At 45.2% G+C, this 25384-nt stretch overlaps 1 protein-coding gene across 1 annotated transcript in view; it reads left to right on the top strand.

The window, feature by feature from the left end:
- Window positions 1–25384, top strand: part of ITIH2 (inter-alpha-trypsin inhibitor heavy chain 2) — a 38068-nt gene that overhangs the window by 8758 nt on the left and 3926 nt on the right. The window contains exons 7-20 of the mRNA XM_040645443.1: window positions 3534–3641; window positions 4283–4411; window positions 5807–5923; window positions 9355–9523; window positions 10125–10250; window positions 11942–12123; window positions 13121–13306; window positions 13688–13827; window positions 15360–15529; window positions 17927–18064; window positions 22446–22559; window positions 22965–23163; window positions 23695–23867; window positions 25034–25145. Of these exons, the coding sequence (XP_040501377.1) occupies window positions 3534–3641; window positions 4283–4411; window positions 5807–5923; window positions 9355–9523; window positions 10125–10250; window positions 11942–12123; window positions 13121–13306; window positions 13688–13827; window positions 15360–15529; window positions 17927–18064; window positions 22446–22559; window positions 22965–23163; window positions 23695–23867; window positions 25034–25145 (2063 nt within the window). The remainder of the gene's footprint in view (window positions 1–3533; window positions 3642–4282; window positions 4412–5806; window positions 5924–9354; window positions 9524–10124; window positions 10251–11941; window positions 12124–13120; window positions 13307–13687; window positions 13828–15359; window positions 15530–17926; window positions 18065–22445; window positions 22560–22964; window positions 23164–23694; window positions 23868–25033; window positions 25146–25384) is intronic.

The raw sequence follows: 25384 nt of genomic DNA, 5'->3' as shown, positions 1-25384 counted from the left end.
TCTCATAGCTGTAACACTCCAATCTCGGCCTGGTGGTCACACCATGTTCTCCTCCATGTGCCTCAAATCACCCTCTGCCTTCTTCTTATAAGAAAACGTCATTGGATTTAGGGTCCACAGAGTAGTGCGGGATGATCTCATCTCAAGATCCTTACCTTCACTTCATCTATGAAGATGCTTTTTCTAAGTGGGGTATCATTCACAGTTTCCAGAGATTTCCTGTAGACATGTCTTTGGGGGTATGGGTATCGGGGGAGAGAGCCATTCAACCATTACACTAACCTTCTGACATGGACGCATTCTCCTGAGTGTCCATTTTTTCTATCTGTGGAATGGGTGCTAGAACATATTTCCCATATAATTTATGGAAACAGGTGGCAAATAATAGGAACTCGGTGAATGCTAGCTGTCTTCCTCTCCCACCCCATGGTCCCACTGATACAAACTCACCTTTACTATCATCTTCACTTGTTGCCCTAAGAACTGAGACAGTCTTTGGGGGGGGGGGGGGGACTTGAATCTTTGTGACATCCCGTGAACATTTTGTGTCCGAGCAGAGCAGGGCCAGAAGTAGCCCAGGAGAGTATACGATCCAATCTGCCTCTCCAGTTGACAGCTAGGAAGGGGAGGCCTCCAGGCAGAAGAATCCAGGGGATAAATCGATCATGGTGACATTTTTATTCCAGTTTGAAAAGGTGTATATCTGACCGATGGAACCCTCCTTCTTCTCATGACCACCGTGTGGCATCGGCTTGCTCTCAGGGTATCTGTCACTGAGTTATTTGCAGGGCCCCTGCCGGCACATCTGGGGCCTTTGTGAAAGCTAGGAAAAGATGCCCTTCATGCCGGCTAATGCAGTCCCATGTCAGGACACATGACTTGGCCAGTGGGCGAGGGGCTGGATGTCAGCACCCTTTGCAGCCCTGGCTGGAGGCTCTGCACAACTCAACACGTGACCCTGGCTACTTTTCTAGGAGCGATGATGAATGCGCCCTTCTCTCGCTCAAGTCTATGAATCGCATGGTGAATAGATGCGATTGGCATCTTGCCTCCAATGACGCGAGGGCCGAGTTTGTTAATAATATTAACAGCAACCGAGTTAGTGATATGAGAATACTTCTATGATATTTCGGATAAGATACTTATATTTTATGTCATTGACTCCTCTGCACGAGTTATAAAGTAGAGCTCATTAGCCCTGATTTAGAGAGACATATAAATAACTTGCCTAAGGAAACAAAGCTAAGCAACAATTAAGATTTGAGACTATGTTCTATGCTCTTCATCTAAGAATTTGAGTTTGAGTCCATGAAGATAATGATTCTTAACACACATACCACGTAGCACATAAATCTTTCTTATATTTCTGAAATTTTTGTTCATCCTTAAATTTCCCATGCTCTTAGGAATTCCTTGTTTTTTAAGTAAGACTGATAGAGTCTTAATTTATTAGCAAGAGTATTAGACAAAGCGGCAAGTTTCCCAAGTTCTGGTCCAGAGTTAGCAGTCATAGCTGTGGGCTCAGGGTGAATCCATTTCCTGGCCTTCAGTGTCTCATCTGTGAAAGAAGGTTGGACCAGATGATTCTTAAGGTACTTTCCAGCCCTAACAGTCTATGAAATATATTCATTTCTAAAGAGGTTTGATCTTATCCAGAGATAAATTAAGTTGAAATTATAAAATTAGACCTCCTCGTGTTTATTCCAGAAAAGCTTTCTAATCACCATCAGACAGGCCAGCCAACTGGAAATACATTTCCCTCACAGGAATCACAGAGAACACATCTCTTTTTAACCTCCACCCCTACCTTCTGAATGTATCAAATCTTAGAAAAAGATTTTATTCCAACTCCTGTAGCTGGTTACTTACTGAAATGCCAACAAATATGGCAAGTGACTCAAGGCCACCATGCACTGGTCCCAACCTGTCAAGGAACCAGCTGTGGGACCTTAGGTACACACCCCCAAAGCATAGTTTCCTACTTAGATTTGGGGCCATGCCTGCATCAAATTGAGCACAGGACTGCTAATAGCTTCTGTGACATTCCAGAAAAGATCCTCCTGCCATTTTTATGCTCTTGTGAAGAGACTCAACTTTGTCCTGAGTACCCTACACTTGTTTATAAATAGAACTTAATGGAAGAATGACAGCAGTGGCCCCAGTTTTCTGCAACTCCCTGACTTTTCTCCCTTTCCTCCAGGAGCTGCTCAATCAACTACCCACAATGGCTGGGTCGGGCTGTCCTGGGATATCTGATCCACCCGGTTCTGTGTAAATTTAGCTCTTCCCAACATAAAGAACCTGGAGCTAATGGGAATCTTGAAGGCAAACTGAGCTCACATCTTTTGCTGGAATTTGTAATAACCAAGAAAGGAAATGTTGGCTCTGCTTAGATAAGTGTCCATGACTTTATGAAAGCAGATTAAGAAAAAAAATCAGAGGGACACCTGGGTGGCTCAGTAAGCTAAGCACCTGACTCTTGATCTCAGCTCGGGACTGGATCTCAGGATCGTGAGTTCAAGCCCTGTGTTGGGTTCCACGCTGGACTTGGAGCCTACTTTAAAAAAAGTAAAAATCAGAGAAAAATCTGGCATGATTCCAAAGCCAGGGACTTCCAAAGGGGAGAGAGCTCATCACTGTTATACATGATCCTAAATGAGGAAGAGGCAGTAAAGAAACCAATGTGCATAGGGTTCCATCTGATGGCCTCACATTTAAGTGGGTGTGTGCAAAAGATGGGAAATTTCATGATAAACAGATAGGACATTGTGGCCGGGGGCTAATGAATAGTGCGGCAAAGTGAACTGAAAAGATGGAGCAGAAGCCATGGGAAGTCAGGAAGCAGTGTGGAAAGTGCTAGGAGCTCGGGCCCTGGGTCTGAAGCCTGGCTCAGCCACTTCCAAGCTGGGTCACTCTGAATCTGTTTCTTTATCCATAAAATACTCAATAACAAATTAAACAGACCATAAGAATATCGGTAAGAGTTAAATGAGTTCATACATGTGAAGTGCTTAGCAGAGCACTTAGAGTCTACAGAGGGAAATGGAAGCCATGACAATGGTTTTTCCAAGGATCACCCAAAGGGATTGCCTCCTGCTTCACTCTGTTCAAAGCATGTAGACAGAAAAGGAATGAAAAGGCCCTGGTCTTTTGTTGACAGATCCATAGACTAAGTGCAGAATCATTTCACAATGGCTTTCCTTCTTTTGTTTCCTTCGACAACATGAACACTCTTATAAACAAGAACAACAAATATAGGCTAGGATAGAGATGGGGAATGAAACCCAGAGGGGTGAAGCAAGAGAAGGGGAGCATTGAGTTGCCCAAAGGGTCTTCAGCCCCCGTGGTGAGATGACTCAGATCCCATGGCAGTTCAGGAACGTGCAGGAGTCATCATGGAACCATGCTGGGTCACCTCTGGGAAAGCCTGACGATGAGAAAAACAGCAGAGGGTGTAGTTACGGTACTTTTTGCTCAAAAAAAGGCTTGAAAGATACCTTGATGCTTTGAGTAATTTTCTTTCCCTTCTCTAGGTAGACGTGTGGGTTGCTGAACCTCAGGGAATAAAATTTCTCCATGTTCCTGACACATTTGATGGCCATTTTGATGGTGTTCCAGTCATATCTAAAGGACGGCAGAAGGTAGCATAAGTATTGCCTGTAGCAAAGAGTCCAAGTGGCCACTAGCCCTGGGTTCTTTGCCCTCCTGTGCTCTGGGGAACAGAAAAGTGGTCGGGTGGTGAACCCTGTGAAGGAACAGAGATCCCTGAGCAAAATCTATTGTTTCTTTGCATTTTGACCAGTGACTGTCCATTTTGGGGCCTCATTTCCCTCAAGTCATATGCTTGACCGTTGCTAGAATGCAACTTTCGCATAATATGTGGTGCATTTTCATTAGTCACAGCAAGAGATGCTCAGCTTTGTTCTCTTTGCTTCGTGATCAGTAATAACCAGCAGCGGAAGAGTCAAACTCCTCCGAGAACCTTTCATAAACTCTTGTTCACACTGGTAGCCATCTCTCTGATGGAGGAAGGGAGGAATTCTTCGAGTACCTTAAGAAGTCCTAAAACCTGGGCAGCAGCCCCACAGGCTGGCAGATGCCCCCTCACGTGCCCGGCCACTGTCCCTTGCATTGAGAAGGGACTTCGGATGCTGCCTGGGTGAGGGCTGGCCATCAAGCCATGGGCAATACGTCTTCACCTGTGTGCACAGGAAGGTGTCAGCCCCTCATCTCGGGAGGGAGAGGCGCAGAGACTGGGCTCTGATGTCACTGTTCTTTCCAGGCACATGTGTCCTTCAAGCCCTCTGTGGCACAGCAAAGAAAGTGCTCCAACTGCTCTGAGACTGCGGTAGACGGAGAGCTGGTGGTGATGTATGACGTGAACAGAGAAGAGAAAGCCGGGGAACTCGAGGTGGGTAAAAACAGTCTCGAGGAGGGCCGCCAGGCTGAGGCCAAACAAAGGTCTCTTGTAGGACAAACTCCCTGGCTTCTGGGTGGCTCCTAGCTGCCGAGGCAAGTGTCCAGTTGCAGAGAAGGGACTAAAATCGTATTTCCCTAAGTGTTACTAAGCAATATCTTCTCATGTCAAGAAAACAAAATGGAGCAGCATTGCGTTTCATGTCCTTGTCCCAGAAGGGTACTTCTATCCCTAATATAAAGTACAGTAGAAACTCACAAAATGGGAGTTTGGGATAACCTTCAAAGGCCCTTTGCAATTAAACTATCGAAGAAAGCAGAGAGGTTATGGGGCTGGATGGACGAAACAACCAAGAGAAAAATCTGGACTAGTGGCGATTTCCAGGGCCAATGTTCATCGTGAGATTTCTTCAGTTTCCTTTCCCCCTTTGTCATGTCTTAGGTGTATGTCTGTATTTCCCTTGTGCTGAGGTAAGAGCCCTTAGAGGGTTTCCAAAAGTCTGTGCTTCTCTCCAGGATGGGGAGGTAGAGAAGTGTCCACAGCTACGCATTCACCAGCTAGGCACTGTACTGTCCTGGTAGACATGACCAAAGGACAGTGGAAAGAGAACTAGGGGAGCCAGGCATTGGAGCCTAGAGCAGAAGACAAAGATGGCGATCCAGAATCCAGCTGGAGCGGCCTTCTAGTAACTTCGAGAACAATCCAAACTCTCTAGAGTGCTGATAAAGGTCCTTCCTGATCTGTCCTGCTGACTCTCTACTCTAACTCCTTGAATTCTTGATCTCTATAGCTCTTGTGGTGCTGAGCCACTTACGGAACTCCTAGTGTGCCATATTTTCTCACCCTTGTCTGAAATTCTCCTCCCCACTCCTACCTGACCCCCCCAAGCCTGACAAGTCCCACGCTGGCAGACCAACTCCAAACTCATGCTCAAGTCCAGTGTGGATTCCATTTCTGTGGGAAAGACTCCCCCATCCGAGTCAGATACACGTCCACTGGGAGTTCTCAGAGTCCTTTATTTTCCTGAGCATAGCACAAAGTGCTCTGCTACAATTGTCTCTTTACTTGTCTGGATCCTGGGTTGGCCTGTGAACCCTGTGAGGGCACAGACTCTGCCTGATTGGCTGTTGGCTAGTAGGGTGCCCAGAAGGCAGACTCTCCATGAAGACTGGATGGAATGGGGTGGGGGTGGGGTAAGTGATATGCCCTGGGGAGTGAAACTACCCAGAAGGCTTGGACCTTCCCAGGAGAGGAATGGGGGAGAGCAGGAAGGAGGAGGGAGAGGCACAGATGGACACCAAGCCTCCTCTGCCCCGTGGCTTGCCTCTTCTCTCTCAGTCCCCAGGGCCCCATCTTCCTACGTGCTAAACAGTGTGCTCTGTTTTCCAGGTATTTAATGGATATTTTGTCCACTTTTTCGCTCCTGAAAACCTGGACCCAATTCCCAAAAACATCCTGTTTGTCATTGATGTTAGCGGCTCAATGTGGGGAATAAAAATGAAACAAGTAAGTACCGCCTTGTTGGTAGGGGTGCTCGGGGCTCCCTGCCTTCTTTGCTGTGCTCCCAACATGGCAGACGTTCAATGCATCTTCCCCCCCAGGCCTCAGCTCGGTCAGCTCGGGCTGCTCTGACCAAGCACCACAGGTCTGGTGGCTTATGAACAACAAACATTTCTTTGTTTGGAATCTCTTTGGAATCTCTTCTAATTACACCACAGCTCCTTGAGGGTGGCCATCCCATCTCATGTCTTCCAGGTTGGAGTTCCATAGAGGCTAATCCAACGTTAAAGGGTGTAGATGCCATTCTGCAGAACAAACCAGGAAATTTCTTGTTTTATCCATCAACCCACCCATCCAACCAATCTGAACAATTAACTAACCAATCAACCATCCATCCATCCATTCATTCATTGAGCAATCATTTCTGACCACCCAAGTGTTCATCAATGTTCTGGAATCCAAAAGAAGGACAAGGCATTATGCTCCAACACCGGGTTTCCCAACAGTGGCACTCCTGACATTTTGGACTAGATGATTCTTTGTTGTGGGGGCTGTTCTGTATGTGGTAGGGTGTTTAGCGGCATTCCTGGCCTTGACCTACTGGCTGCCACTAGCATATACCCCCTTAGTCATGACAATCAAAAATGTCTTCAGACACTGCCAGATGTCCCCTGGGGGTAAAGGTGCCCTCACTTGAGAATCTCGGCTCTAATACAACCGTGTATTCACTCTTTCTTTCCTTCATTTGTGCATGTAATGAATATTTATTAAGCACCTACTGTGTGTCAGGCACATAGTTCATCAGTTAAAAAAAAAATTGACCAAAAGCATAAAAAAACCCCATCCTTGCCCACGTGGAGCTCATGGAGTTTATGTTCTGTGAGAAAAGGGGGACAAAGAATAAGCAATAAGCATAATAAGTCATTTAAAAGTATCTTCAGGGCGCCTGGGTAGCTTGGTCAGTTAAGCATCCAACTCTTGGTTTCTGCTCAGGTCCTGATCTCAGGGTCGTGAGATCGCGCCCCGCATCTGGCTCTGCGCTCAGTGTAGAGTCTGCTTGTCCCTCTCGCTCTGCTCCTCTCCCTGCTCTCTCTCTCTCTCAGATAAATAGATAAAATCTTTAAAAAATAAAAATAAATAAAGTTATCTTCAGTGGTGGTGTTACAAGAAAGCTTTTTTGGGGTTTTTTGTTGGTTTGCTTTAGAGGAGCGTATTAGGAATTAGGAATGCCAATTGCCAATTTAAGATTTTAAACAGGTTTGGCATGTAAATAGGTGCTTCTATTGAGAAGAGCTTGAGGAAACCATTAGAAGGTGTCGGGGGGAGGCACGCAACTCTCTGGGGACAGACCCCTATAGGTGGCAGGGACAGCCAGGGCAACAGCTCTGAGTCAGATGTGTGCCAGGAGTGTTCAAGGAGCAGAGAGGAGCCAGCAGGGAGGGGAGGAGGAAGGGATCGGACAGATTGAGTGAAGCCCCTTAGGTCACTATGAGAAACTTGGCTCTAACTCAGAAAGAAATGGAGAGCTGCTGGGCGGCTTGGGGGAAGGAATGACATGATCTGACATGCTTTAAAGCCTATCTGTGGCCACTGGGTTGAGAACAGACTGGCATGTGGGTGAGAGTAGAAACAGGGAGGCCAGAAAAATGGCTATTGCAACAATCCAGGCAAGAGATGATGGTGGCATGGACCAGAGTGGTAGCTGTGGATGTGTGCAAGAAGTGACAGGATTCTGGAATCTATTTGGAAGGTAGAATAAACAGAATTTCCTAAAGCTGTGAGCTATGAGAAGAAAATAAGACCCCAAGATGCTCCGAGCTCTTACCCTGAGCAACTGGAAGGAGGGATGCAGGTTGCCATCAATGAGCTGGAAAAGACGGGCAGAATGAGACTTTGTGGGGATATCAGGGGCTCGGTTTTGGACATGTGAAGTTTGAGATGTTATTAAACGGAGGTCAGTGAGGCCATTGGCTATGCAAGTCTGGTGTTCAAAAGTGAGATATCGAGATGTACGATTAGGACTCACCAGAATGTGGAAGGTGAGTCTCATTACAACGAGACTGGCTGAGAACACCAAGGAGCAAGTGTAGCTAGAGAAGAAAACCATGAGTGAACCCTAGGATATTGAGCGAGAATTCAGGGAGAAGAGGAAGAACAAGCAAAAAAAAAGAAGAGTGAGAAAAGGCAACCAGTGGAGATGAAGAGAAAACCCAAGAGAGTCTGAGGTTCTGGAAGATAATGAGGAAGTTGTATTAAGGCGGCAGGTGTGACCGGTTGGTTCAGATGTTGCTCGTAGGTTGAGTCCGATGAGAAGTGAGAATAGTCCATTGGATTTGACAACATGAAAGTCACCGAGACCTTGAAAAGGGCAATTTTAAGGAGTCCTGATGGCGAAAACCTGAATGGAGTGGGTTTGAGAGAGAGTAGGAAGAGAAGATTTGCAGCTAGTAGGTTTAGGCCAATCTTTCAAGCAATTCTATTGCAGAGGGAGACTGAGAAATGGGAGTAAGTACGAATGAGGCTTTTATCTCATTCTTTCTTTCTTTATTTATTTTTAAATTTTTATTTTTATTTCTTTGTCAGAGAGAGTGAGCGAGAGAGAGCACAAGCAGGGGGAGTAGCAGAGGGAGAGGGAGAAGCGAGCTCCACACTGAGCAGAGAGCCCGACGTGGGGCTTGATCCCAGGACCCTGGGATCATGACCTGAGCCGAAGCAGACGCTTCACCGACTGAGCCACCCAGGTGCCCCACGACTGAGGTTTTTAAAGGGATGAGAAATAACAACATGTTTTTATGTTTATGGAAATGCACCAATAGGGGAAGGAAATTCTGAATGTAGGAGATGCAAGGGCCAGTGGCTAGAGCCACGTCCTTCAGTAGATGAGAGAGAATGAGAGCTAGTCCACCAAGGGATGGGATGTGCATTCAGTAGAAATCCTGCTAGTTCTCCTAGATCGCCAGACAGGAGGGTGCGAGACTGGGCATGTTTTCTTCTGACCGCTTTAGTCCCCAGTGAAGTTGGAATCCAGGTCGTGAGCTGAGACAGGAAGAGGGAGGTGTTGGTAGTTTGAAGAGAGAGGCGATGAGAAGTAGTCATTTAAGAGAGAGGGTGAGTAGCTGGACTTGAGAAATACATTCCAGGCACTACTAAATGGGCACCTGAAGTTTGTGATTCTTAACCAAAAGCGAGACTAGTCAAAGTGGTCGTGTAAACAAAATAAAACAGTAGAAGTTTGAGTATCAAAATGCAGACTATACATGTTCAGGATAAGTGAGAGACAGGTCAGTGTTGACTGAGGTGGGTTCGGAGGTCTTCTGGAAGAAGGGCAGCTTGAGTTGGTACTTGTAAGAAGACAGGATGAATTCTTGATCTTCCTCCTTTCTTCTTGGGCTTAGAGCTTATGTCATGAGACCCTTCTTCATCCTTTTTTGAAACAGACGGTGGAGGCAATGAGGACCATATTGGATGACCTAAGAGCTGAAGACCAATTCTCTGTGGTTGACTTCAACCACAATGTTCGAACCTGGAGAAATGACTTAGTTTCAGCTACTAAAACACAGATTGTGGATGCCAAGAAATATATTGAGAAAATCCAGCCCAGTGGAGGTGAGCAACTTTATCCTAGAGTCCAGTGAGAAATGCTCATAGGGTTCAAATCTTCATTCACTTAGGAAGTATCATTCCCTACCATGGTGGTCTTTGCCTGGCTGGCAATGCCTTCCTTAAATAATGCATGTATTATTCTATGATGAATACTAATTTCTTGTGGAAGTACAAGGTGTAACCCATCCCACACAAGTTTGTAACCGTTCCAATCTGTCTCAGAAAAGGGTGTCAGCAAGTGACACTAGCCTTCTTGTTATTCTTATACAAAAATGCAACTGTCCCCAGACCAGTGTTCCAGCATGTCAGCAAGGCTGATTTAGGGACCTTCAATTTGGTGTTTAACAAAATGACAGATGGGTGCTTTGAAACGATGAATTCCTGTTTAGGGGAATAGTTTATTACAAAGTGAATATTACTCCACTGGGGAATCTTGACCAGCCTGGGGGAAATTTGTGTCACTTGGAAAACATTCGAAGGATTTGGGTACTAAATAAACGATGCATGAGTAATCACCAGGCAGACAAATCTGAACCCAGGATGGGACGGTTTTTGTGCAAAGAGAGCGTACATAACAGAACAGCACATCGTGTTACTTTAACAGGCACAAATATCAACGAAGCCCTCCTGCGCGCCATCTTTATTTTGAATGAAGCCAATAATTTGGGAATGCTGGACCCTGAATCAGTCTCTCTGATCATTTTGGTTTCTGACGGCGACCCAACAGTAGGCAAGTAGCACTTCAATCTTCTAGTGACAAATATTTTACTCTTGGTTCTTGGAAACGTGCTTTGCTGAAAATGGGAAATCTGATGGCACTTGCCTGAGTTTCTAAACCGTTGTAGCCCCATGCTTTCTAAAAGGAGGCTTCTTTTGGGCCTGGAGCACTCACCCCTCTGAAATCCAGTCCCAGACATTTTTTGGTGATGCTCTTGAAAGCTCCCGTTTCGCCTCCACTATGTAGGGAAGCTTGCGTATGAATTGTGATAGTATGCTGTTGTATTTATTCCCTCAACTTAAGGTACGTGAGGCGGCATACGGGAGTGTGTGGGATGAGCGTGTCCGTCCCCAGTCTCCAGAAACCTCTGGGGTCTCCATCCTTCTCCATCCTATTCCATCCTTCTCCATATTCCCTCAGTCACTCACGGCAACTGGAGAAAGGACTTCTTTCTGATATATCCTGTACGTTATGCGTTCTTCACCATGAAATGGCCCAGCACCTCCTGGCTTCTATCATGGGCTCTCATTTTTACCTGCTTCATCTGTGTCTTTCTACTGCAAATACTAGAGTGCATGCTAGATTGGGTTGCAGCCTGCCGCGTAGACAAGGACCCGTACCCGACACAGCTTGATGGAAGGAAGACCGGTGGGCCAATCACGACAGTGGCCACTAGAGTTTTAGACGAAAAGCAACCGTTTTATTAGTAGCGAGACTAGAATGGGAGTTGTTACGTAGTATTTGTGGTTGACTCAGTGTTTCTTCCCTCTCAGATCAGATTACTTCTCAAATTCAATTTGAGGGGCACTTGGCTGGCTCACTCAATGAACCATGTGACTCTTGATCTCAGGGCTGTGAGTTCGAGCCCCACACTGGGTGCAGAGATTATTTTTAAAAAATAAAATAAAATCTTAAAAAAAATAAAAATTAAGCTGGCCAGCTTAGTCGGTAGAGTGTGTGACTTGGTCTTGGGGTTGTGGGATTGAGCCCCACATTGGGTGTAGAGAGTACTTAAAAATAAATAAAACCTTTAAAAATAATAATAATAACAAATAATAAAAATTAAAAACTCAATTTGAGAATAAAATCATAGGGAAGAAAAGGAAACATAGCAAAAAACTAAGTCTGTTTCTAATTTCTGTCCCTTAACCATCCAGTTCCTGTCCCCGGAGGCAATCTTTGGTTAATTTCTTGTGTATCTTTCCAGAGATATTCCGTGTGTGTGTGTATATTTCATATGCATATATACACATTGACATGTGAATACACACACACACACACATATGCTTGCCTATATGCAAATACATCCCACATACACCGATTTTTACATTGTTTATCCCCCCTTAAAAATGTATCTTTGAGATCATCCAGTATAAATACATAGAGAGTTACCCTGCTCTTTTTAATAACTGCATAGTTGCAGAGAAGCTCACAGGTTGGATGTAGCATCATTTAACCAACCCCCTTACTGGTGTGCAATTGTTTTCAATCTGTCGCTACTCCCAATAATGTTGCTATGGACGATTGCCTATATGTCATTCCCATACGTGTGAGTGCAGCTGTAAGAATAACCCCAGAAGTTGAGTCTCTGGGTCAAAGGGTAAGTGCATTTTTATTTTGACAAATTTTGCTAAACAGCCCTCCGTGGATATTCCTATAACATTGGCTCTCCTTCTCTTCCTCTCTGTCGTCATCAACTTTAGGTGAACTAAAATTGTCAAAAATTCAGAAAAACGTGAAGCAGAACATACGAGACAATATCGCCTTGTTCAGCTTGGGGATAGGATTTGACGTTGATTACGATTTTTTGAAGAGACTATCCAATGAAAACCGTGGAATTGCTCAAAGGATTTATGGAAACCAGGACACATCCTCCCAGCTCAAAGTAACGCTTTTTTTCTGTTCTTTCTTCCTCCTGCACTCATAGTCATTCAACTAGCCAAATTTAAGTCACAGTTGTCATCACTTCAGCTACGTTCAGCCGTGACAATCAGAAAGTGTTCGATTCCTTTCTCACCCCACCCCGCGTGTGTATCTGCTCTGCACTGACAGTGAGATGGGAAGCAGGAGGGGGATGGGCACGCCCTCCCTACTCCCTAAGCAAGTCCTCCAGGCATCATCAAAGCTTCTGGGCTCTCCAGTCCTGCTAAACAACTGGTGCTCCTTACCATCATGGCCATTGTTTCCCTTTTAAAGTGCGTTGGCATCTCGGTACCAACTTTTTATAATGCAACATGATAGCCTGTAAAAGCAAACAATAGCCTGTGAGCTTTGAGGTTAAAGGAGAGAAATTACTTTTTAGTTTGACTCAACGGACAAGAAAAAGACGTAGGAGAAGAAGAACATACTTTACCCCACCCTCTGTCAATTCCAGGTACCATGGTCACCATATTTAAAGTTGGGGACAGGAAAGGGGTAAGGGATAATTTGGGAATATCAACCCTGCTGACTTTTCTTACTATGAGTATTTATGAGCTTTTTTTGCTGGTCATAAATGGAAAAAAACATGCTGGGCTCTCAAGTCCAGGGTACTATTCTTAACAATTTTTTAATTTCTCCATATCTCAGTTCTTCTGATAATTGTGAGAATTTTCCTTGTCCCATAGCTTTCCACAGAGATCCTGTGAGAATAAATTAAGAGATACCAGCCAAGCATTTGGGGAATCTCAGCAAAAAGTGCTTTACATGCACCTGGGTGGCTCAGTTGGTTAAGTGTCCGACTCTTGATTTCAGCTCAGGTCATGACCTCAGGGTTGTGAGATAGAGCCCTCAGTCAGAGTCCGTTTCCCTCTCCTCTGCCCCTCCCCCCTCTTAAAAAAGTGCTTTAGACCGATGAAGTAGTATGAAAATAATGATTTCTCTGTTTTTTTTATGAATTGTAGAAATTCTACAACCAGGTCTCTACTCCATTGCTCCGGAATGTTCAGTTCAACTATCCCCACTTCTCAGTATCGGATGTCACTCAAAACAGCTTCCACAACTACTTTGGAGGTTCAGAGATCGTGGTGGCAGGAAAATATACCCCTGAGAAATTGGAGCAATTACAGAGCATCATCACTGCCACTTCGGTACTTTTACTTATCTCCTTATTTCTAAAAATATTAACTGGTCCCTCGATACTACGCATCTTGTAAATTAACAGGTTAATATCTTGCATTCTGAGAACGTTGCATGCGGAATAAAAGCAATAAAGTGAAAGGGAAGGCGTGAGAATATCTATGCCTTGGTCCCCAAACCATTCTGTCAATCCTTCCCTTGTCATCCCAAAGCCAATCCCAAACCTTGGATGTATGCACTTATTTCCTTTTTTGCATTCTTTTGAATTATTTTGCATTTCCCTTGAAGTTACATAGCGCCCTGATTCACTCACAGTAGATAGGAAAAATGTGGATTGATTAACTATAGTTCTGCTCTCCCGATGTCTTTCAACTGAATCTTCCATCATCCAGGCTAACACGGAGTTAGTCTTGGAAACTCTGGCCGAAATGGAGGACTTAGAGGATTTTCTATCAAAAGACAAGCATGCAGATCCTGATTTCACCAAGAAGTTATGGGCCTATCTGACAATCAACCAACTTCTTGCTGAGCGGTAAGAAGAAAAGAGTACACATAACAGGGATTTGCAAAAGTAAGAGGTTTGCCTCGAATATTTGAAGTAATACGCAAACAGGATGTGGAACCAAGAAAGGCAGCAAATTAATTTGGGATTTGGATTGTCAATTTCCATTGGTTCCAAGCACTTTAAGTACAGCTGAATTCACTCCTTTTTCCTTTTTATTGAGGCATAACATACAAAAAGTGGGCGAAGTGCATGAATTTTAAGTGTACATTTTAATGAATTCTTAGATGTGTCACCCATGTAATGTAAAGAGAGGACACTTCTGTCCTCTCTGAAGGGTCCCTTGTTCTCCTTCCCACAGAACATCCCCCGCCCCTGCCCCACCCCTGCAGGAGAAATCACTGTCACCATCCATTAGTTTTCTGTGACTGAACTTCTTATAATGATGTAATCTGTCTTGGACGTTTCTTGTTTCTTTCCTTCAACATGATGTCTGGGAGACTCATCCGTGTTGCTGGGAGTATCAGAAGCACATCTGCATTTACTTCTGAAAAGTTTACTGTCCAAAGAGAAATTTGCGATTCTAGTATCATCTAAGGACAGGTTCCATAATGGCTCTCTCTTTCAACTCTGGCTTCTCAGCCGACCTCCACTTACCCTGTACAGTGTAACAACTACACTTCTGAGTAATGCACAGTTCGTGGACCACGTGCAGCAGGGTCACATAGCAGGTGCCGAAGCAGAAAATCACCGTTCCCGAGCCCCATTCCACCCGTCACATCAGATTCCCAGGAAGACGGAGCAGTCTTCTGAACTAGGGCAGGAAGAAATGAAACACAGCTGAATGATTGTACTCACAGAGAAAATCTGTGATGTCAGGAAGATTGTAACACAGACACGGGGCGTTAGCTGTGGCTTGGAAGTGAGCAGAAACTATGCCTGCCCCTTTACAGAAGCATCCTGGGTGCATTCGCAGCAAAATTACAGATACACAGTGGATTGCCAAAGTTAGAGATCGATTTCTCAGAAACTAGCCCAGCAAGCAGATCAGTGGTTGCCAGGGGTTGGGGGTCAGGATGACCAGGTGGATTACAGGGGTTTTTTTAGGACAGTGAAAGTGTCCGGTATGATAGCACAATTGTGAATACGTGCGATCACACGTTTGTCAAAGCCCATAGCATGTGCACCACCAAGAACGAACCCGAATGGAAACTGTGGACGTCGGTGATGATGAAATGTCAGCGTAGATTCATAGGTTGTAACAAATACAGCACTCTGGTGGGGGGTATTGATCGAGGCTGTGGTGTGTGGGCACAGGGAGTATATGGGAAATCTCTGTACTTTCTCAATTTTATTGTGAACCTGAATCTGTTCTGAAAAAGAAAGTCTCTTAAAAAAAAAAAATCCTTAGGACTGCATGGCTCAATAAAATCCTGGCTTCGTGGGGGCCAGTTAGCCCTCTTTTATCTGTGGTCCCCAGGGTCCTGGCTGAGCCCGGAAGTGGTAGGATGTGGGACTTCCGTGCAGTAATGTTCTAGAATGCCTCTGTTTCCCAAATACAGAAGCCTGGCTCCGACAGCTGCTGCCAAAAGGAAAATTACAAAAACAATCCTGCAGATGTCTCTGGAACATCACATAGTGACCCCGCTCACGGCGATGGTGATTGAGAACGAGGCCGGGGATGAGCGCATGCTGGCAGACTCTCCCCCGCCGGATCATTCCTGCTGCTCAGGTCAGTGCTTCTGCCTGGTGGAGAAATAGGACAGGTCAGCTTTCTTAGCCTGCACCAGGGTCCTCCAACCTCTGCTCTTCTCCCCCGCAACCCACCTCTTGCTCCCAGCCCTGGGTCCCCATGTGCCCGAGCTCTTCCTGTCAATTTACTTTGGGATGGTTTATTGCTGTGGTCTTAGAACTTTTGCTTACTTAACTCCCAAAGTAATTTTGAAGACCTATGCAACCCTGCACCCATTGTTTAAATCAACATTTAGCCATTTTTCACTATGCTTAAATAGTTGCAATGAATTTAATTTGGGGTATATTTTAAACATTGAACTTTTCAAAAATATTTTTTATTTATTTGTCAGAGAGAGAGAGTGAGCACAGGCATGGGGAGCAGCAGGCAGAGAGAGAAGCAGGCTCCCCGCTGAGCAGGGAGCCTGAATCGGGGCTCGATCCCAGGACCCCAGGATCATGACCTGAGTGGAAGGCAGACACCTAACTGACTGAGCCACCCAGGTGTCCCAACACTGAACATTTAAAATAAACCTGTTACATCACTGTTTTAAGTGTATCCAATGACAGGGAATACTTAACTTGGTACTCTCCATCATCCATTAAAAAAGTACATGAACAAATTCTATTTTAATTATTGGAAATTTTATATTGTTCTTTTTTCTAGTTGAGCTGGTATTTCATTCCTGGCAGAATGATGTCTCAATGTAACACACCGTCATGCAGGAAAGCCTTTCACTGAGCATCCTGTTTCTCTGCAAGAAAAATGTTTACAAATTTAAATGTTTTTCTGTTTCTTGTGACCATTAGATTCTGATGTTCAAAATTTTTTTCTAGATTGACTTCTATTAAAACTACTACAAGTAGATATCTGGTCAAAATAATATGCATGGATTATAAACTCAATATCCCTAAGTAAAATTTTATTGAAAATCATCTCTTAATGAGAAAAAAAAAGTGACTCTTTTTTCGAGTATCTATGGGTATATGTTATTTATTAATAGATTAAAAGGGATCAGATTCAGTGTCATTTCTACTTTAAAAAAATTTTAGGGGTGCCTGGCTGGCTCAGCCTGTGGAGTGTGCAACTCTTGATCTCAGGGTTGTGAGTTTGAGCCCCAAGTTGGGTGCAGAGATTACTTAAAAATCAATCTTTTAAAAAAAATTTTATAGGCGTAAGCCCTGATAAATCTTGTTGACATAGGTAAGTAGACAGGAATGGAATGAATTTGGTCATAGCAACTGTCACTCACATAAAACTTCTTCAAAGGTATATGCCAAACTCACATAGGATCTAGTAAGCAAAAATTATTTTTCATGATCTAAGGCATGACAGCTCGGGTCCTACTTCAACTCTGTTTAAAGCAAAGAACTGGGAACTGTCTGACTTGCAAACGGATTTGTGTCCCTTGCAATGGGTTGGAGCCATTCCAGTTTTCAGCACTACCCTAACCTTCCCGGGAGGTTTTTGGTGAGAGAGCATGTCTTCCACTTCTAAACTAGGACAAGGGGGTTTTCTTAGGAGAAGTACACGTGGAAGCTGAGAACCTCAAAATTGCCACAAAACCAACCCACGATTTCTGCGTCCTGTGGAAAGTCCTAAGGTGCGCTCAGGGGCACACGTGCCAAGTTTAGAAGACGTTGGCTTATCTAAACCTTCCTGCCCTCCCTTTCTCAGGAACTAGTCCTATTGAAACAGTCTTAAGAAGGGCCTGCATACCCTGGAGGGAACGCTTTCCACATTTTTAATTTTGTCCAAGTGAGATGCCAGCTTTACTGCAGGGGCCCAGGGTTCAAGGAGCTCTTACTTGTGACATCCCAGCCTGGGGCTCCACAGCTGAATTTATCTCGGAAGAAACTCGCCCTAGATAAACTGCATTTAGAAGTGATTTTATATTGCCTAGATAAAACGCCTAGGTGAACTGTCATTTGTTTTCTTGAAGACAGAAGGCTGCCTGTCTGTATATCAAAAAGCAAAATGAACTTGTTGTAACCAGTAGGAGAAACTCGTCGGCTGAGAAACTGAATTGTGCAAATTGTTGTTTGGTGAGGAAATAGGAAAGGATCCAGGCAGAGGCTGACTGTAATCCACGGCTTCTCCAGGGGCTGGCCTGGACATCCTCTCCCCGGCCTACGCTGAAGACGTGCGGCCCTTCTGAAGCTTCTGTGGGGCAGATCCCACAGCCCCGGTCCCAGTCTCTGCAGAGATCCCTCTAGTAGGCCTACACAGCATAAAGACAGGGGGAGCTGGAAGAGAGACAATTCTGGAATAAAAGTAATGGGAGCAAACCTTCACCGAGAACCTCTACGGTCTGCATAACACGGATTCTTGACGTTGTAAGAAATCTCTATGGAAAAGTAAGCTTGGAAACTAATGGCTACGGGTTTTTCTACACAGGGGCCCTGTATTATGGCAGCAAGGTTGCTCCCGGTTCTGTCCCATCTTGGGTCAACCCTTCCCCGACACCAATGATCCCAATGCCTGTGCTGGGAGCTCAAGTGCTCGAGGCAACTCCTCCCCCACATGTGATGAGAGGTAAGAGACCTTTACCACCGCTTTCACGTCCTGGCGTCCAATCGGATCACAATCTTGTGGAGCGTTTATATACATTTAAAAAGTCCTGGTAAACCAGGTGACTTCTATAGGCATCGCTGACCTCCAGTGAGAGAAGAGAGTTCTGTGTATTAGCCAGCTTGGGCCGCCATAACCAGGTAACCTAGCTTAGCTGGCCCAAACAACAGACTTTTGTTTCTCCCAGTTCTAGAGGCAGGGACGTCCAAGATCAAGGTGCCAGCTGGGTAAATTTCATTTTCTTGGCTTGCACACGGCCAACATCTTCTCGTGTGTTCACACGACCTCTTTGTGTGTGCCCCGAAGAGAGGAAGGGTAAGCTCTCCTGTGTCTCTTCTTCACAGGGCACGAATCTCATGATGGGGGCCCCACCTCCAAATATCATCATGTTGGCGGTTAGGGCTCCAACGTATGAATCTTGGGGGTACAATCCTGTCCATAGCACTCTATTTCCAACTGTATGAGGTGAACCCTTGGGAATGGAAGAGATGTTTTTCTCAGGCGAGGTGGGCCAATGGGGTATCAGTGAAAAGAACATTCTCTTCGGAGATTGTGTGTGAACTTAAGTAAGTTACTTAATGTTCCTAAATGTTGAAAATAGGCATAATTACACTTAGGCAGCCAGATTGTTGACTCTGTGAAACCATTTGAAAGGGCTAGCACATAATAGCCAATAAATAAAAGTTAGTATTAAAGATGAGACGCTATATATTTTACAATCAAAAATAACTTTAATGTGGTTTCCTGTTGTTTCTCTCCCTTTCCTAATCTGATATTTGCCACCTTTCCCCCACCGAGGTTACGGCTGCCTAGCAATTAGCTAGCCCTGTGTAGAAAGCCTGGGCACACTTTCTTTTCCTTCCTTTTTTCTTAGAAAAGACTACATTTCAATGTTCTGAGAGAGAGCACATCCATGACCCTATTGGAAGGTCCAGAGCACCAGCTTGGGTTGTTTGAAATTTCAATAGCAGAGTAGCTCTTGATGTTCCTAGAAGTATGCAGCTTTTCTAGACTGCCTGCAACGCAGAATCTTCTAGCAAGAACATTTCTGACTGTCAGAACTGATTTCTCAAGGCTGTACACCCACCACTCTCGCCGAACACCATACTGTAACAGAGAAAACGTAGTGAGGACTTCGAATCAATTTTTAGAGTGAATGCAACTCACCCCTATGGCTTGTCTCTAAAATTATTCTTTATGGGCCAAAAGTGATTTGCTTCTTCCCCCCTCATCCACGGCAATGCTTTATCAAGAGGCCCCTCCACTGTCCCACCTGGCACGTCTGAGGATGAAGCTTCCTGAAGGGCTCTGCACTAGCTTCCGGTCACCAGTGGTAATTTTGCAACACTGCACACGTGGGGAGGGCATCCATGTGTCAGGTTACAGCGCTGGCGAAACTGCCATCTTTACCACACCAAGTGGTTCTCAGAGCAAGAGACAAGGCGCCATGAGCCCCTCACACTATTGCTTTGCAAACCGAAGCTTCTATAGAAACATGTAGAGATAAAGCTAACCTCGTTTTCGATCTTTCCAGTAAGAATGCGGTGCTTCCTCCGAGTTCATATAGTCTGCTGTATGATGCAGTCTTGAGAGTCTGACAGTTCCGGGGTCAAACTCTGCCCCTGTGACAGTGGGCCGGACTCTAGAACCTCTCTAGGTCTCCATGAGCCCACCTGTAAAATGGGGTGGTGATACATTGTGGGGTAGTTATAACGTCAGTTCCTCGTAGAAGCTCATAAAACCCGGGTCCTCAGGAATCTATGAAGTTAGTCATGGGAGGCCCCAATCTACCTTCAGCCTGATCTAAATGTAAGCCTGCACAGACTAAACTAAACATGGTGCCTCATTCCTGCTGTCTAGAATGGTATCAATTCACTGATACGTGGTTACCTACCAGCAGGTCTGATGAGTGGGATTTTGATTAATTAAAATGGCAAAATCACTCATTATCTTTAATAAAAGCCATGTCCTTCAAAAAGTATTTCAAAACACCGTATTTGTGTAAGGGAAGAGGCTATCATAACAAAATGTTTTTTTTTTTAATTGAAAAGGAGATGAGAACCTTTGTTCTGTGTTTTAACGATGCCCTCTAGTGCCCAGCTCACCACAAAATCAATTAACCAAGTATTTATTGACCTCATTGTGAGAGTTTGGTAGTGAGGGGTGCAAAGAAGTACCAGATCGAACTCCTGTTCTGGATCTGTTTATCTTCCATTTCATGTCCCAAAACACACACTTGACGTGAACGAGTGTATCAGAGTGGGTGGGAGAATGGGCTTGTCATTGGACAGCTTGGCTTTGGTCATAGCTCTGTCACGCACTAACTCTGTAATGTGACCTCGGGCAGGTGGCCTGTTCTCTGTGAGGATAGGATGAGAATTAGTTGAGTTAATGTTTGCAAGGGACTTGGCGATAAGATCTAGAAAACAATAATAGCCTCTCAATGAATGGAAGCTTGCTCTTTCGGTTTTATTCTAGAAAACACAACCACTGTGGTTCTTACAGCTCAGACCTTCCTCCCTCTGGGGCCTCTAATGACTCAGGCTGGAAGCCTGGCTGATCTGAATTGTTCTCTGTGCTCAGTTACCAGATATTGTGGATTCTACCACAGGTCTCTGGAATCTTCCCTCCAGCGCCCGTCCCGTTTCCCATTCAATGTAACATCTCTTGCCTGGGTTACTGCTGCGTTAGCTGCTGAGTGATCTTCCCACGTCCACTGTCTAATACTTAACTTACACCATGACAAGTAATTTCCCCAAAATCAAATCATGTCACATTTATTCTCAAAAACTTCAAATAGCTCCCCAACTTTAAGCTCCATTCTTTGGCGTCGTGCTCCAACTGTCTCCATGACCCCCATTTTCGGTCTTTTTCTACATTCTTCAAGAACCCATCTCCTAGTTACATTGAGGTACTTTGCAAACAAATCACCAACTTTTATACCACAAGCTGTGCACTCAGAATAAAATCTCCGTCTCTCCTGTGTCATTTTCCTCTTTTAGCTTCAACACTTTTGTGAACTCCTTCACAGGCCTTTCTCAACTGGCCAGGCGGGGCTGGTCACCCTTCATCTTTACCCTCAAGCGTTGCGTTTGTGCCATTTTTTGTCACTTATTTTATTCTCTCTTCCCTCAGTGGTTGTGTCTGTCTCTATGAGAGAAAAACTGTGAAGGAAAAAAATTATTCATAATATTCGTTAGAGCACACACGGTCAGGAAGACCTTACTCAAGGGGGGCCATCACGATGGGTATGGGGACCCCCACAATGGGGTCTTGCAGTTGGGTGGAGAAGATTGGACTCAGCTCCAAATACAGCATGGCACACTGGGTGCAAAGTCCCTCAGAGGAAACATCAGGGGTAAGGGGGATTCTGGTGAAACGGACCGAACAAGATTCTTGCTGAAGGCAGCCAGACGATCAGACGTCGCCTGGAGGGCGGTGGGGGATGAGGAACCCCGTTAGATATCAAGGGTGCTCAATATGGAGGGTGGGGATTCTAGCTAAACCAACCTCCTAGGATTCTTGCTAAAATTGGACAGTGCAGAGACAAACATGCAAGTCCAAAAGTTGAGGCCGAGTTGAAAAGGTTGGAGGAGCCTAAGTGGAGTTTGGTCAAGGGGAGAATCTTGGTCACTCCTTCATTAAATTGTGACTTCTTGAAGGTCTTATAAGACCATGTCTTACTTATAGCTACACCAAACATTGCCCAATTCGGTGCTTTGGACATAGTTGTTGTTTTTTTCTCACCAACTATTTGTTGAATGATTAAACAAACAAACAAACAAGAAGGATCAGTCAGAATAAGGTTGTCCAGTAGCAAAGGAGTCCTTTGTTGAGAGTAGCTTGATGCTTCATTGCTCCTGGACTTGATTAATATCCATCTGTATGCCAACAAATAATATTATGTCTCCTTTATTTTTATGTATTGTGCATAGCTACTTAAAAATACATATCTTTTTATCTATCTATACAACACTCAGTGTATGTATATATACATACGTAATATATATGTATACATAGTGTATACATATGTGTGCTTTTCTTATTCTTTGTGTCTTTCTTATTCATTGTTTTATCTCTAGCTTAGATCATACGTGAAAGTTTCAGAATAAGTATAAACTATATTTGTAAAATAACTTTAAACTTTGACGGAAGCTCCATGGGGAAGGGACAATGGGTCTGGACCCCTGGGTCCCCAACACCTAGAACAGAACCTAGCATCTAGGAGAAACGCCGTAAATGCTTGTTCTTGTGAAGTTAAAGACGTTCGGGAATCAAGTACTGCTCTATGTCACATTCCTTTCTGTGAGTTTGTTTGATTTCATTTTCTCTGTGTATTTTCCAGTTGAAAATGACCCACACTTCATCATCTACCTGCCCCAAAACAAAAAGAATATTTGTTTCAATATCGACTCAGAACCTGGAAAGATTCTCAACCTTGTTTCTGATCCAGAATCAGGTAAAATAAAAAGATGCTGTGTTTGAAAGAGGCAGTCAGATCATCGTCATGCTTCACTGTCACTACCTGGGATTTCTTTCTTTCCCACCTTACTAGAAGTCCTGTACCTTTCAAACGCTGATAACTAGTGAGAAATGAATTATAAATATATTCCTAAGGGAATTAGAATAGCTAAGAGACGGAGTATCAACTAGCAGATCGTACTGTGGTATAAATCGTTTAAAGTATAATAAGACGCAGTAACAAAGTGAGAGTTGCACAGGAAAAAAATGTTATGTAAGTCCTGAAGCAAAAAAGTAGTAATTTTCCCATATCGTCGAATTTGGTAAATTTGAATTATGGTGCCTGCATGCGCAAAAAAATGGCACACAGAGAGAGAAAAAAAAAGTATGTTACCTTCTCCAGGGATTTTGGTCAACGGGCAGCTCATTGGTGCCAAGAAACCCAAGAATGAAAAACTCAGCACCTATTTCGGAACACTGGGATTTTATTTCCAAAGTGAAGACATGAAAATAGAAATCAGCACCGAGACCATCAGCCTGAGCCGGGGCTCTCATGTGTCCGTCCTGTCCTGGTCTGACACAGCTCGCGTCATTAATCGGAGGTGAGTCCTCCACCCACGACTACATAAATCAATCCAGAAATCCCTGATCGAGACGTAGAACTTACAGTCCTCGTTTTACATGTGAAGAAGTCGAGGTTCAGAAAGATTGCTGTTGCCTACAACCCCGTTCCCGGCAGCCGAGTCCGCGTCTTTTGGCCACTGTGTGTCTCGGCGCCAGCCTGCAGCCTGGTGTGTAGTGAGGACTCGGTAAATATGTGCTGGATACGTGAATGAATCCATGAAAACTCCCCAGCCAACTCCATGTCCGAGTGTGCCCGGAAACACTATGATTGTGTCTTATGAGTAATATTTCCCCGTGATTACCTGTTCATTGTTTTATATAAACTGACAGAATTCCGGAGCCAGGAGTGAAAACAACATTCTGTGGCAAAAAAAAATTGTTGTAGAGGGGCCTAGAACACTCGTGGGATCGTCCAGGGCGGGATGGCGAGCTCAGGTTCACGGAGGGAGGGATGGCTTCGTAGACAGTGTGCTCTAGAAACGTTGACTCCATTTTGGCTTTCGCCCCAGGGTGCTTGTCTCTGTGAAGAAGGAGCAAACTGTGACCATCACCTTGGATAAAGACATGTCCTTCTCTGTTTTACTCCATCGCGTTTGGAAGAAGCATCCAATCAATGTAGACTTTCTGGGGATCTACATTCCCCCCACAAACAAGTTTTCTCCTAAAGCACACGGGCTAATAGGTATGGTGTTGATTGACCATGTGGCACGTGGGTCTCAGTCTCGAGCAACTTTGGAGGTTAGAACTTGGACAGTGGCAGGTCTGGACCCAAAGGACAGGTTGGGGCCACGCTCTGTGCCTGGGTCTTGATTTATACAGGTGACTGAGGACACAGGGGGTCAATGCCATTGATAGAAACCTTTACTGTCACTCAGTTTCCCCTAGAAACAAAGAGGCGTGGCCCGCCCTGCAGGGCCACCCACGGAGGAAGGCCAGGTTTGAGTCAGGGACCCGATGCAACAGGTCTCGGCCAGAGCCTCTCCTGGGTTTCTGTGGGAAGACAAGGCAGAGCGGGGTGGGTCCAGATTGGCGAGCTTGAATCATTTCAGCAGGCTTTGGGCTCTAGGGCAGTGTACTTACCTGGCCCCTGGCCCTGGAATGGCTTCCGGGCCAGCTAGAGGAGGTCTGGCTCTGGGATGGTTCGCGTGCAGATCACAGGCACGCTCCCGAGTCCTCTGCTGTCTTTCAGAATTGGCTGGGCCTGGGAGGGGCAGTCTCTCCCCGGCCGGTCAGGGTTTTCGATGTCAGATCATAATATACAGAAGGTAACAGACATGCTCCGTGCAGCCCGACAGAGCAGTGCAGGGGCCTCGGTCGTGCTCTAGCCAACGCCATTTGCCATTGCCGGTGAGGTTTTCCCAGAAGCAGGATTTCATCCTCCCAAACCGGGCAAACAGAGGAGCAACAGACACTTTCCATTTTACCTGGAAGATTTTTTTTTCTGACTGAAGAGAGGTGAACTGGTTTGGGAAGTGATAACAAGAGGGGCGTCTAGGTTCACATTCTCTACTTTTTCAGGAACTGTTTAAGCATGTGGCATCCCAAACCTTGTCCCTGGGATCTGAGCCGTGTGGCCGGTGCTCACCCCGTCATCAGGGCGGGCGTTCCGGTCCACTTCCCGTCCAGTAGGTCAGCCTCGTATGTGAGATGACCATGGCATGAGCAGCGCAGCTTTGCTCTTGGGAAGGACCCACCCCTCCCATCGCTCTGCTCTTCTCAATATGTCTTTCTACCCTAGAAATTCTAGAGGGAGGACCGAAATGCAGCTTGGGTCAAATGACAATGAGACTGTTTTTTTATTTGCCCTCGGGTTCCGTGTAAATCCGTGTCTGGGCTTTGTCTCACTAGGCCAGTTCATGCATGAGCCAAAGATTCGTATCTTCAATGAACGACCGGGGAAGGTCCCCAAGAAGCCAGAGGCGAGCATGGAGGTGAAGGGACACACGCTGACGGTCACCAGGTAGGCACTGGAGGCATACAACAGTAACGGAGAGCGCGCCTCCCGGGATTAAGCTCACACAGTAACATAGAAGCAAGAAAAGCTCTCGCAAGCGTGATCTGTGTCAGTCTGAACGGTTCATCAGGAAGAGACACATACACAACGTTGGCATAAGGACGCCGTGGGCAGGCCAGCCCCAATGCACACAAGGACTAGCTAGACAAGTAGGTCCCATTGAAGGCCCAGGGCGATTAAGCTGT

The sequence above is a fragment of the Ursus maritimus genome, unplaced genomic scaffold (assembly GCF_017311325.1).
Source record: "Ursus maritimus isolate PB19 unplaced genomic scaffold, ASM1731132v1 scaffold_31, whole genome shotgun sequence".
Lineage (NCBI taxonomy): Eukaryota > Metazoa > Chordata > Mammalia > Carnivora > Ursidae > Ursus > Ursus maritimus.
The sequence above is the reverse complement of the archived record's forward strand: the minus strand, read 5'-3'. Positions and strand labels throughout refer to the sequence as shown.